Here is a 13,325-nt window from a genome sequence, read left to right as displayed (position 1 = left end):
GAACTTATGACGGGTCAGCATTGAGTGTTGAGAGACGGAGGGCGTTGAACTAGTCACTTAGTCTAGGTAGGGGCCCCCAGAATTCGATCCAAGCGCGTGCGTGCTTGATCGAGGCGTGGAAGTGACGATACTAAAGTTAGTTCATCGCGGACTGGCGTGCTCTGGGGTACGACGATGTATTGTACAGTGCCTCATCTTATCCTCTGATAGCAAGACCGTAGACAGCAAGATCTTGAACGTCCCAATTGACTACTTACCAACATCAGTGTGCAACAGCAATTGAGAGAAAGAGATGTAACTGTGGCACTGTCATTGATGTGAGAAGTAGAGCTAATTTGCTTCCATATTCTCTTCGCTCGTCGCCAATACTTGTGTGAGCTCTCAATGTCGCAGCTGACCGCTTATCTGTGTCTCAGCGGCATGTGTTAATCAAACTCAGGTTGGCCGTCAGACAAGATGTTGACATGAGACTGTGGCCCAGCTGAGATCTGTAATAAATCTCGTTCTGCGACATGGTCTTGCTGAATTTGTGTCAGTCGAGAAATGTTATCTTGTCGGTCCGTGGCTGTCATTTCCTGCCGCTATTCAAGTGTTAATGTCTAATAATCCCCAACAGCATCGCCATCAAGTACCTATTTATTGAGGGCAGATCTCGTTCTCGCCAACCCTGGCAAAGATGGTGAGCAAGATTGAACGATCATCGTTGGCCTCTACGGATACTGTACTGCAGGATATCCACTAGTTCCAAACTTTGTTCACTTCGTCTGTTTTCGTGAAGTGCCTTGGCTTTACCAGACGGCTGGGTCTAGAGACAGTCTGTGAACCCACAAGCAACTGAGGAGAGCCAATGCGGGTGTTCGTTGACAAAGAGCAAGGGTATCGCGTCGACAAAAAGAGGGTTTATTAGCACGAAGGCCGACTCCCCGCTGTGGATGAATCTAGGTGTGTTGGTACTATACTGCGGCCAAGAGTGATTGGAGGGACTCTTCATCTGACGATAATTGCTCTAAACCCAGAGCTGAATGGGCTCGATACCTCGAGTCTTCCGTAACTAGCCTAGGTGAAGCAAAGCGGTGATTCGTCTGTTGCACTGCGCCATATCATTGCACAGGGCTGATATGAGGGGAGCGGGACGTGATGAGAAAGATTGTGTGAAAGAGAGATTGGTTGCTGTATGGTCTTCCACGAGTATCACTTTGACCTGGCGCAGTGCCGCAGTGCGTAACCAACCAAGCGAGTCGGCGTGATAATGCATGGCCGTACCACTGCTATCAAGTCAAACAACCGTGGTTTGGCAAATATATTAATTACCGAGCCGGCACTTGTCGTGGGATGTCAATCAAGGCTCCCTACTATGTCGCTAAAAATTGAGCGCAATATCTTGGTTGATGGTAAATATGTGCAGGCCATGTTGAATAGGTATAGAGGATTCGAACCTCAATGGGCTGTCGGGATCAGTCAATAAATGATTGGTACTGAACAACCACCAAAAGCCAAAGGTTGCCAAGCATGTATAAGCCATGTGCAGACCCCCGTTGATGTCCTCGAGAAACCCATGCTGTCGCAGCATCGACAGATGTCGGTTGTTTGTTCAATGGAAACACAGACATGGCCAAGGTATCGTGTATGAACGCAAGACGAAGGACAATGTGGTCCACGAGAAATACTTACCCCTTCTTAAATGACATTCGCCGGAGTGTTTTTGCTGGACAGAGAATTTCCAGATCCCCATGAATCGTTGTATTGATACTCTGATGGTAGCCAGACTCACCAATCACGGTTTACTATCCAAGCAGGGGAATCGACTCGTAACAGGGGTTGTTGTAGGACACATAATAGAAACAATTTTCAGCTACAGTTTGGCAGCCATGAGTCGACTGGAAACACCAGAGTAGAGATCGGCAGCTTTGGCTTGCTCGTCGAAAGGACGATAATAAGGATCTCCAGGAGAAAATCCCCGAAACGTCAGTCAAGCCGCTGGGGGGATGCTGGGTGTATGAGCCCTTGAAGTCGGATCTGGCGTGAAAACCACTCCAAGAAATTTTTGGCACTCGCCTGATGACCATGTGTCGGGCTGTCCTCGAACTGCGCGTGTGAATTTGTGCTTAATAAACAAGAGGCGCCATAGTTCGATATTCACAGCGGTAGGACTTGCGTTGTCGCGTTGCAGAACATACCGGATTCGCCATTGACTTTGGAGGTGTGTCTGATAACCCGAGCATGGTATCGGTAATCATCAATCTGTAAGCGAAAGCAAGAGACCGACACCGACTTGTTGTATGGAACGTCGCATGATAGAAATTGCTGAAAAAGCAATTTTGTGATGTGTTTCGCAGCGACTCAGACTAAAAGAGCGTCCCACGGAAGGCCATGATAAAACGGCAAGGTGCATGAGCTGAAGCGATAGCGTAAGGAAGGTCAAAGCAATATTTAAGTGAGAAAAATAAATAATTTTATCTCATTACCTGAATTGAGGAGGATTGAGTTGATGACAGAATTTACGAACAGAAGGGAACAGGATAGTCAAGAAACTCCAAATCTGGCAGAAAATGCAAGTGTCATACCTTGTTCATATGTTCCTACCTCACCGTCACACCTTCTGAATCAAAAGGTATACCGACCTCGCACCTACCTATCAGCATACGAAACAGTTGCATGTATCCTTGCAACTTCCATAGCAAGGTTAGTTGACATTGGAAATTCGGAATTTGCAAACAAATTTTCTCATACGCTTTTCATTTGTTTACATCAACTACTAACCTGGCCGCGACTCTGCATCAACCTATGCACCTAACATGAGGATATTCACGAGCTCTCTCTGTACAGTATGGCCGCCCCATCATGCAGTGTCGCTTTAGAAACACCCTTGTCGATTGGCCCGCCTAGCTCGTCGAGATTAACGCCCCTAAATCGTACCGGCTAGTCACCAGGGCGGCTAGATCTTTGGACGCGCCCCGGCACGTGTGTGGAGTGTTGCTAGGGACCAGCAGCGTTCTCTGCAAACGTTGTTAGACACAAGCAGCAATGGTTGACGAAGGCTTACAGTGCACAATTTTACCCGATTGTTTCAAGGTGGTAACGCTTATGAAATTTTGGGCATGACAAGTTCTGTGCGCATGCTCTTTACTTACCTATCTAGGAAAGACAAACCAGGAAGACATCAGGGCAAATCAACTATCTTGGCTGGGTCTATTGTCCAATCCCAAGGTCCTCTGACCTGCCACATGGCATCACGCAAACTTGGGGCGGTGCGTAGCCCTATTTGCTGCGCGGCGCGACTGCGCTCAGGAGGGGATAAAGCAAAAATACACCACACCCATGTGCACTATTCCTCGCAATGTTGGGCCAAGACCAGTTAACTGGTGGACCAGTCGATCTGCGGCACAGTCTTTTCTGAGAGATGGCCCTCACGTGGCTGCGGAAGATCGCGCATGTGGTACTGGGGTGCTTAGTCGCTCCGCTCCTTGCTCATCAAACAATGGGGGTTTAAACTTTGGGGGCGAGGCGAGCAAAGGAGGGGCCTACACATGGTGATGAGCCAGTCCTGTGCAAGTTCAAGGACATGGGCAGTGAGCATATCCCTGCACCACGGCATGGACCTCGAGAACCATGCCATCTGATGGGGTCATGGATACACTAGTGAACGGCGCACGAGGTGCCCCGGCCTTGGTGCAAGCCACATTTACAAGGCTTCCTGTCCTGCCTGTTCCTGGTGAGCATCTCAAACTCGCAGTATCACACGGGACACCCCGGAAAATCATCCGCAACGAGATCCAGTTGCTGCATACCATAATACTGTCCGCGTACAGTATTCACTTGCGCAGGGCGCTACCTCCTCTTTTGTCTGCAAGGTCAACTGGGTCCTGATACCATGCCTTCTGTCTGTCTGAGACGTTATTGAGAGTTGCTGGTCGCAACGAGCAACACGGGCTTCAAAGATTCTGGTTAATTCTGCCTCTTCGGAGGAGTCTGCATGCTTATCCCTTCTTCCCTATCATTGACTTGCTTCCTGAAATTGATCCTTGTACATACGTGGTTGACCAGTATCAGGAACGGGTTCCCGTCGGAAGTACAGTATGGCCGGATATGTACAGTGCAGTCCCGAGTCACTGGCGGCAGTTGGGCAACAGTTGGCATGTGGATGACTGCATCCCGCATCATAATCGGCACATAGGGTGCTGATACGTGTTGCCTGGGACAAGTTCATCCAGATTCATATCGAATTTGGGATCATAATAATACTGCGCTCACTCCGTTTCCCTGGCAGGATTATTCAATGGCTGGAAATGTTTGCCTGGACCAGTGGCCAGTTCGAGCCATGTGTGTTGGTTGGCTTGATGCAGAGTAGGCAAATATGGCTTGCCAGATCCAGATCCAGATCCAGATCCACGTTGAGTTCAAAACAATTTGACCCTAGTCTAAGTAACTCGGTACTCGGTACTTTCTGTCAAAATGTTTGACCCTCGATCTTAGGTATTAGGAGTCACCAACCCGTTCAGCCGTGCTGTCGTCGCAACCTTCCGTGGCATGAATCTCCGGATGACGCCTTACGTTCATCAAGACTGGATGCTGTGCCTTAAAGGGGTTGTGAGTAGAATCAGACCGGCTAGACTGAGCAACCACATGGCGTCCAATTCCAGTTACGCCGCCCCGATCCCAAGCTAAGGCTCCCCGCACCACCCTCCACGACTTGACTTTCGGACAATGACAGAAACAAGGTTTTGGGGGATTCAGAGGGGAATGAAGAAAAGGGATTCCAGGGGTGAAGGGTGGCTTCTGACGCCGTCGCCTCTAAGCCGCTCAAGGTGCGCCTCTAGCAAGTTTTCCAACACTCCCCAATAGCGCTGCTTTCCGTTGGATGTATCGTACTCGAACACATGGGAGGATGTGGTGGGGAGAGTAACGAGTCCTTCGAGTAGATTTTGTTTCTTTCACCAACATGTGCCTCGACCACGAGTGCCATTCTTGTTTGTATAACCGCTTTGAAGTAGTTTGAAAACTGCTTGAGATTAGCCAATACCAATATCAATACCGTTTTGGGTCGAAAGAAGACTCCGAATGCTTCTTCGTCCACTTCAAAATTGTTTTTGTTGAACGCAACGGATTCACAAGCTTTGTAGGTGGGTAGCCAGATCCCTGGCAACGGTCCAGGTTTCGCAGTACGGCAAGAGCGAGTACTGTACATGCTGCAAGTCTACACAGGGATGAGATGGGCACATGGTTGCCGTGTGCTGCAACAGGGAGCACGGAGTTCAAAGTGAGGTGCTGAAGCCAGCGGGACAGCCACTGTGAGGCCCCTGTAAATTCTAGCCAGCCTTCGTTGTTTAGACCCGCCTGAGAGCTGGAGGGAGGTCCCGTTGCCGGTCCCCTGCTTCAAGGCTTCAAGAGGTGACCGTCCATCCATTCTCCATTGCTTGAGCTTGAGTTAGTACCTTACTGTATGGACAGTGAAGGTGGATACAGTGCTGCTGCTGAACATGCATGTGTTGCAGGGGACCCAACCATTTCAGCGTACGACGCCAGATGATTTTTTTCCCTTAGAGGTTTCGAGACATGGAGGCTACCATTTGTGCTAGGGGAAATGAGGCTTGCTCTCAAGTCATTTCGATGTTCCTGGTGTCCGGTTGGTTGGTTGATTGATTGATGGATGGATGGATCTGATTTCAGGTCTAATCCACTCGCTGTTTTGATCCAAGGAGAAACCATCTGGTCTCGTTTCTCTCGTTTCTTTCTTTTATATATATATATTTTTTTTTATAGGTCTCCTTACCACCACAACCTAGACAATTCTTGGACTTCTCTCCTGTCGGGTACTGTACAGTGCTATAGGTATGTACATGCCCTAGGTTCTTTCTATAGCCTACCTTAGTAGGTACCTACCGGGGAACTAGCATAGGCGTTCCTCACCTTCCCTTCCCTTACCTGCAGTGCCCTCCACTGTTCATCCATCCCCCCGGACCGTCACTTACCTGTCATCTCGTTCTCGTGTGCACTTTTCCCTCTTCAATTCCATTTCCACTTCTTCTCTCTTCACTTTTTACAGATCAGGGTTACGTTACGTTCTTGTTCTCAATCCCGCACATCCCATCTTTATCTTGTCCAAGGCGACGGCCCCTTTCTTAACCCTCCTTCAGGGCTCATGCTCTGACACGCCCGCCCACTATAGAATTTGACTTTGGATCGCATTGTCGCGTCTCTACTGTCCTGTACTGTCCTGTCTGTCTGTCCTGGCCCACCGACTTCGAGTTGCACCTTCCACCTTGGCTCGTCGTACTGACGCCTCTCGCCTGCTTCTCGCTACCCTGGCCTCGCCTTGAGCGCAAACAATCGAACACAACCGTATCGCCGTCACCGTTGCCGTCTGTTAACCGGGCTCCCATTAACGGGACTCGTCGGGCTCACTGTAACCGAATCGCTCTGGCTGTGACTCGATCGATACCCTCGATATCAACTCGACCTCTAGACAGTTATGGACGTCCACAATCAGCCGCGTCTACCCCCTCCCAAACCGGTTGGACTTAATAACATTCTTAATAACGATAACGCACCTGTTTCAATCGTTAACGGCCCACCTCACATGCGAGATTCGGGCTTCTACTCCAACGCAGACGCCTCCAGTAAGCGTACGCTGCTCATTACTGTTTGTGCCAATGCCTCGGCTCCATGGCTGACCTGATTTACCTAGACACATCTGCTGCATCCTTCAACGCGAATGGTCTTAGCCCAAGCGGCTCCGGCTATCAATCTTCGTCGCACGAAAAGACACCATCTCCGATTGCCTCCAACATGGTTCCCAACGGACTTGTATCGCCATCGACAACCAACATGAGCGTTGCCGCAATGGTATCCCCTAGTACTCCCAGCAGTCTCGATCCACGCCGCGACCGACCCACGTCGATCGAATCGAACGGTCTCGGTCCCAATCCCGGCCCTACGATGGGTGACACGTTGGCGCCTGGTATGGCAGCAATGAGAAGGGAGAGCGTTGACAGTCGTATCAACCAGAACTTTGGCGATTTGCGCCTGGGAGGCTCTCCTTATGCATCCCACAATCACTCAACTACCTCGATACAAAATACCCTCCATAATCAGCGGAACCCTCATCATTTATCAGTCCATCGTATCTCAAACGGCTACCAACCCAGTGCGGAGCGAAACCCTGAGGGCAAGACGGTCAAAACCGCACCGGCCATCACTGGTCCTGCCACTGGACACATCGCGCGCGCTGCAGAGCCCACTAAAGGTCAAGCATGGGCGTTTCCCGAAGAGGAGATTCAGCGAGTCGGTGGCGCCCCTACGTACACCGACTCGCGGCGCAGTAGCATCACTGAGTCTATCGCGAGCAGTCAATTCACAACAGAGTCTCGCCTACCTCCTGGCCAGATGAGACTGAACGAGTCCGAGTACTCTCGCATGTCCAATGCATCCGACTTTCCGCCTGTTCACCATCACTCTATGCAGCATAAGCAATTGAGTGATCTCCAGGCTGAAGAAGGGAATGGTTCAACAGGCTCACAACCATATAGTCGAACACCTGAATTGAGAGTCAGCCACAAGCTTGCTGAACGAAAAAGACGAACGGAGATGAAGGAACTCTTTGATCAACTAAGAGATCTCATGCCTCAGGAACGAGGCTCCAAAGCCTCCAAGTGGGAAATTCTAACTAAAGGTTAGTAAGTTAACAAAAGGGGTTGAATCTCGACTAACTTGTTCGACAGCCATTGCGGAGCATCAGAAGCAGCAAGATATCATTCGAGCGCTACAAGAGCACTACAAGTCCAGTTCAGCTGAGAACGAGATGCTTCGCAGAGATGTCCATGCGCTACGAATGGAAAATCAACAGCTTCGTGGAGAGCTTAACTCTTCCTCTTCACGGCCTCCCCTATCTTCAGCAGCAACACCAGCACCACAGGCCGGGACTTATCAGACAGACTCATACCCCAACCCTAACCGACCGGAACTGCCACCGCTCAGGTCGCTCCGCAACAGTATTCCAAATGGACCGGACTCTATGATGGGTGTTCAGTACGACAGTCCTCGTACCAATGGCTATCATTAGACGGAATCAATCAAAGGTTCCGGTAGATGCGGCTCGGGGGGAATACTTGCCCCAGAAAAGGTCCGCCACCTTGAACCTGTTGGAACTCGATTAATGAATGAATGACGGCGAAAAGTTATGACACTAGGAGAGCACAAGGCGCGCACACTTGCGATTCCAGCAAGAACTATAGCGCTGGACTCGATCACTATTGCTGGGTCACCAGCGATACTCTGAACCACAACACGAAGGCGCCGTGGCATTAGATTTGCTTAACTGCTTCTGTTTTCTTTTGTCTTCTTCGGCGACGCTGCCGCCCAGTGTACCAGTACGGCAAACGGACCGTGAACTGCCACTCTTCTTTGTCAATTTCTTGTTCAGTATTAGGTCTCTATCTCATTCTTTCTTTTTCTTCTTCTTCTTCTTCTTCTTCTTCTTTTATTTAAACATGGACCACGCTCGGCTAATGAGGTGGCTGTTGGGAGTTAGTTTAGGTTTGGGACATATAGGCCACTTAATGGTATGGTACGGTTAGGTACGGATGGTCAGGCAAGGCAAGGTAAGGCACGGCAAGGCAAGGACAAGGAATAGGTGCAATGGGGTTGGTTGCAAAGGATTTCCTCGGTTTTTGGGCTCGAAAGGACCAAGACGTCATGGAAAATACGAAGATGGCGCGATAGTGTTTCAGGACGTATATACCCATTTTAAAAGAGGCGAAGCGGACAGGAAGGGTCTGTGTTGTGGAACAAACATGTCGTGGAGGTGATGCAGTTGGAGGACGTTTTGCTTTCTTCTATGCAATGGCGTGGTTGTGATCGTATCGGATGGTCTCGGTGTATCGGACGGTTGATGGTAAAATGCGAGAACAAGATATTCGTCTTCACAAAAATGTGCTTGTGAATGTTTCTATTATGCTAATTGTAAGATGAATGAACAGGTTTCCGGTTGTATGTCATGCCATGTTGGAAGGCAATGGGCATAGACCTGAGTATTCGTATTACATAGAGTATTATGGATACCACTGGCATGACGTGACCTGATGGAACAATGCGGCATGATAAGATAAAGAAAAGATGATCCATAAACATTGGACAGCTCACAATTGGACTGTTTGCCTCGGACCGGAGCCGGGGACACGGGATATACGGGGCAGCCCGAGTCCGGGCGGAGTTGGGTGTTGTGGACTTGCGGACTTGCGGACTTTGCGGATGCCCCGCCTAAGAAAAGTCCCCGATTCGGTCTGAGAGACGAGCAACAACCATTGACAATTGACTAAGAAGACAGTGCTTACGGTTTACACCAAACAAAGTCCGCAAAGAGGATGCATCAGGGGTTCCTCATACTCCATTCACTTGATTCTATTTCACTCTGGTAGGCCTATTCCTTCTCCGACGTCAAGTCCGTCGACATTCTTGGGGATCTTTTCCGCCTCTCCTCTTCTATTATTCTCACCTTCACCCTCATCCATCCACTAATTCTATCTCACTTATTCATATATCATGGACTCACTCGGCTCACTGGCTGCGCGCAAGATGGACCGTTCAGCTGCTTCGAGACAGAAGAGCTGCAACGCCTGCGTGAGAGGGAAGCGCAAGTGCGACAAGAAGACTCCGCGCTGTACTCGCTGTGCGGCAAAGGGCCTCGACTGTGTATATCAGAGATTGCCGCCGGGGGCAAACTTCCACGACGACGATCTGTGTGCCGGTCTTGGCGCTACTGATAATTTGAACGAGGTTCCTGATTTTGATATGGGCTTTGATATCAACTTGGGAGCAGACTCGAGTGCCAGCGCCAGCACCAGCAACGCCACGCCAGATAGCCTGGACAGAGTCACCACATCGTCGATAGAGCTCGATTCTCCCCTCGACTTCTCCATCATCGACCATCTCATGGCTAACGATACATCTCTCGGTTCCGAGCTATGGAACATGGGAGACTATGGCAATAACAAGCTCGGTATACCACCTGTACCAACAGGACCTGTCGTCATCCGCGATATGGCTCTTCTAGATAGAGCAGATACCTGCCTAGCCGACTTCAACCCGCTGGACGTGTACGACCCTCGTACTCGTGTGGGATACACAGTAGAGATCATCACCAACCTCTACCGCGGCTTCGCACAGACTCGCCGTCTGCCCTTCATCCACCCCCGTCTCTACGGCTCCAACCTCCCCAAGACCATGCTAGCAGCCTTCTCAGCGGCATCAGCCTATTCAGCGCGAACTCCTGAGAACAAAGGTTGGGTGTACAAGCTCATCACTGACATGGCCAAGGAGATCCATCGAGAGGGTGAGCGGGCCTCGACGCCGGCGGAGAAGCTGGCGCGTGTGCAGGCGCTGGTTGTTCTGGACTCTATCCGTATGTTCGATGGTGACGTTACACTGAGGGCAACGAGCGAGCGTGAGCTGTCGCAGTTTATGGCGTGGACGTTTGCTCTCAAGGAGGTCGAGGAGGAGTTGTCAGTGGGGGATGAACCTGGTGCTACTACGATGAAGGGTCCGCCTCCACCAAGCTGGGAGGTAAGCTAATCAAAGAATTGTGTCATGCAGGATCTTTTGCTGACGTTTAGATAGAGTTGGCTGCTCGCCGAGAGTATACGCCGAACCACCGTCATGTCATTTGCTTTTGTGTGCATGACAAGCATACTCAAGTCTCTTGAGCGTACGTCTTGCTCTCTTTATCTGTACTCATATCTAACACTTATACAGCACCCTGCGGTATCATGGAGGGCCCAAGCTTTCAGTTCACTGCATCAAGATACCTCTGGGAAGCCGATTCGTCAATGGCCTTCTACCGTGCGTGGCAGACCAAACCACAATACCCGGTGCGGAATCTTGACTTCAAGGGTGTTTGGTTGCATGCGCAACCTGAGGATGTTGATGAGTTTACGAAGCTAATGCTTACTGCGTGAGTAACTCCATTTCTTGTTGTGTATGCTATTATGTCTAACATGAAACAGACAAATGGGCCCAGAAGCTATCGATCAGTTTATGATGGGCGCTGCATGTTGATTCTGAACAAGTAATGGATGGGTATATCTTCTTTGTTTTATAATGATGGGAAGGCGTCAGGGTGCTGGTATCAATTGAATAGTACTGGAATAATGCTATATGAACAGATGTTTCACGCTTGTTCACACCTCATCCTCGGTGATCCTCCACACCAGTCTCTCGCCACTGACTCCCTTATTTCTCAGAATATCCAATGCCTTTTGGGCCCTCTCAACAGCTGATGAACCCTCCACAACACGATACTTATTGGGGGTAATGACACCGTCTTTGAGTAGCTTTGGTACCATCTCTGGCTGAGCCTTTTCCTTGAGAAACTCATTCTAATTTATGTTAGTCTTTGGTTGCTTCAGATAACCAAGAGTGACTTACAGAGAGGTAGAAATGTGTACGCACACCACGAACTTCAACACCATCGGCCCATTGCCCGACCAACACCTTGGAGACGTCCATCTCATACTCGGGCTCGTCTTCGAGTGTGGCATCTATAAGAATAACAGGGAGCATAACAGCCACGGTGCTGCCGCGCTGAGCAATCTTGGTCAGAGGCTTTAGAGTGCCCTCAAGGGAGCCAATGCAGTCGATGATATAAGGCAGCTTGGGCTCTGGTCTATTACTGATCAAGTTGAGAATCTTATCGACAACATCTTTCTTTCGATAGTCGAAAGTCTCAGTTGCGCCAATGCTGCGAAGATACTCATGTTGTTTTTCACTGGCTACAGCGATGATATTCTTGAAGCCCCAGTGACTGAAGACTTGAATGGCATACATACCGACGCTGCTCGAGGCACCCCAGATGAGGATAGGGTCATCGGCTTGCTTGGGCGTGTAACCTTCTGGCACAGGCCATGGAAGTTCCAGCTTGAGATCCGCGGCGGCAGTGTGAAAGACAGTCACGAGATTCACCGAGACTGTCACAGCTTCTTGGTAAGAAATGTTGTCTGGGATTTTGGAAGCAAGATATGCAGGAATTGTGATGTATTCCTGGTGATTTGCCTCTTTTCCACCATGGAAAGCAAAGGACACGACACGGTCTCCGACACTCAGCCCCTTAAGATCACCGCCATCGCCAACAGCCACGACTTTTCCAGCGGCACCTCCGCTGCCCATTTGCTGTGGGTATTCGGAGATGAGTAGACCGCCATCAGCACGATGAAGGTCGAGAGGAGTTGAAGAGGTCCAGGCAACACGAACCAGGACTTCGCCAGGGGCGGGAGGATATACAGGGACCGTCTGAAAGGCGAACGGAGTGCGTTTTGCAGGGAGGACTATGGCTTGTTGAGTTGAGGGGATAGAAGACATGATGGGCTTGGTTCGATGTAGGTGATAAATGGCTTGATGGATAGATCGATGTCACTCTACAGGCATAGTAATTTTGTAGATCTGCTCCGTATATATACTTAACCCTTCTTCACTCAAGATCTCATCTCCTGATAATGCGTCATGCATAGTCGTATTATTAAAACGTAGATATTTGTCAGCTTGTACTCCGTGGAACGCCTAAATGAGCCCCACCGAAGTTTCTACCTATGTAAGGAAACATGCACAATGTTTCGGATTTAAAACAAAGCGACCTTATGAATAGATACAAGCAAGGCAAGGCAAAGTTCATGGGCCCCACGAGTGCAAGATAGGACTTAATAATCGGTGTGAATTTCAAGGCTGCGGTGGACATGCTGATGTAAGATGAAGTCTTAAGAAGGAAAGTATTTAATCAATGATGCAGTAATAATACAATGGACAAAATCGACCTGAATGTAAGATAATAGTGATAAGGCGTAATTCAACATCTGGATATCACGCTGCTTTAGTTGTCAATCATGCCATCGCCAATAAATGGCTCTGTTAAGTGGTGGCCAACACTTGAATCCAATTTAACTCATTTCCAACGCCATAACTCGTACAGTAAAAGGTATCTGATCCATCCATCCATTCATCATTCATTCCATATGTCCCATTAAATTCCCAGCCTCAATATTTGATGCTTCTGCCTTAAACCGTAGCAGAGCCCATGAGGACCGTCCCGGCCGCAGGCCCAACATCCACATGCTTTTGCGTGACATTTCCACTCTTGGCATCATCTCTCGCAGTCGGAGGACGTCCGAGGTCGGCTACGACATTGCGAACTCGCTGTCGCATAGTCTTGCGGTGCTTTGCGGCTTCGTTTGTAGAGATCTCTGTGTCGGCTTTTGTCGGTGAGACATGGTCCTGGGCTTCTTTGGAGAAGACGGTTGAGCCTGAGAGGACAGAGGCAGCGTCGCTTGTGGTATCCATTTTGT

General features: G+C 49.6%; 3 protein-coding genes across 3 annotated transcripts; 2 read left to right on the top strand and 1 right to left on the bottom strand.

The window, feature by feature from the left end:
* The first annotated feature begins 6,088 nt into the window (after positions 1-6,088).
* Positions 6,089-8,064, top strand: BKA55DRAFT_39429 (uncharacterized protein). Its single transcript, XM_046186028.1, has 3 exons — positions 6,089-6,617; positions 6,686-7,669; positions 7,719-8,064. Exons 1-3 carry the CDS (start codon positions 6,470-6,472, stop codon positions 8,057-8,059), a joined length of 1,473 nt encoding a protein of 490 aa, XP_046057047.1. The 5' UTR covers positions 6,089-6,469; the 3' UTR covers positions 8,060-8,064.
* A 1,037-nt stretch (positions 8,065-9,101) lies between these two features.
* BKA55DRAFT_39454 (uncharacterized protein) lies at positions 9,102-11,214 on the top strand. Its single transcript, XM_046186029.1, has 4 exons — positions 9,102-10,557; positions 10,612-10,699; positions 10,747-10,945; positions 10,998-11,214. Exons 1-4 carry the CDS (start codon positions 9,538-9,540, stop codon positions 11,047-11,049), a joined length of 1,359 nt encoding a protein of 452 aa, XP_046057046.1. The 5' UTR covers positions 9,102-9,537; the 3' UTR covers positions 11,050-11,214.
* BKA55DRAFT_551054 (chaperonin 10-like protein) lies at positions 11,169-12,480 on the bottom strand (the record flags this gene model as incomplete). Its single annotated transcript, XM_046191337.1, has 2 exons — positions 11,419-12,480; positions 11,169-11,369 (listed from the first exon to the last, which is right to left on the bottom strand). The coding sequence occupies exons 1-2, from the start codon at positions 12,346-12,348 to the stop codon at positions 11,172-11,174; spliced, it is 1,128 nt and encodes a 375-aa protein (XP_046057045.1). The 5' UTR covers positions 12,349-12,480.
* Between the last annotated feature and the right edge of the window lie 845 nt (positions 12,481-13,325).

Source organism: Fusarium redolens (assembly GCF_020744475.1).
Source record: "Fusarium redolens strain MPI-CAGE-AT-0023 chromosome Unknown BKA55scaffold_1, whole genome shotgun sequence".
Classification (NCBI taxonomy): domain Eukaryota; kingdom Fungi; phylum Ascomycota; class Sordariomycetes; order Hypocreales; family Nectriaceae; genus Fusarium; species Fusarium redolens.
The sequence above is the reverse complement of the archived record's forward strand: the minus strand, read 5'-3'. Positions and strand labels throughout refer to the sequence as shown.

Excerpts from the sequence above, each read along its gene's own strand:
- BKA55DRAFT_39429 (XM_046186028.1), top strand. The coding sequence starts at position 6,470 with ATGGACGTCCACAATCAGCCGCGTCTACCCCCTCCCAAACCGGTTGGA. Across the intron at positions 6,618-6,685 it reads CTCCAACGCAGACGCCTCCA|ACACATCTGCTGCATCCTTC; the intron begins GTAAGCGTACGC and ends TGATTTACCTAG. Across the intron at positions 7,670-7,718 it reads GTGGGAAATTCTAACTAAAG|CCATTGCGGAGCATCAGAAG; the intron begins GTTAGTAAGTTA and ends CTTGTTCGACAG.
- BKA55DRAFT_39454 (XM_046186029.1), top strand. The coding sequence starts at position 9,538 with ATGGACTCACTCGGCTCACTGGCTGCGCGCAAGATGGACCGTTCAGCT. Across the intron at positions 10,700-10,746 it reads CATACTCAAGTCTCTTGAGC|CACCCTGCGGTATCATGGAG; the intron begins GTACGTCTTGCT and ends ACACTTATACAG. Across the intron at positions 10,946-10,997 it reads ACGAAGCTAATGCTTACTGC|ACAAATGGGCCCAGAAGCTA; the intron begins GTGAGTAACTCC and ends AACATGAAACAG.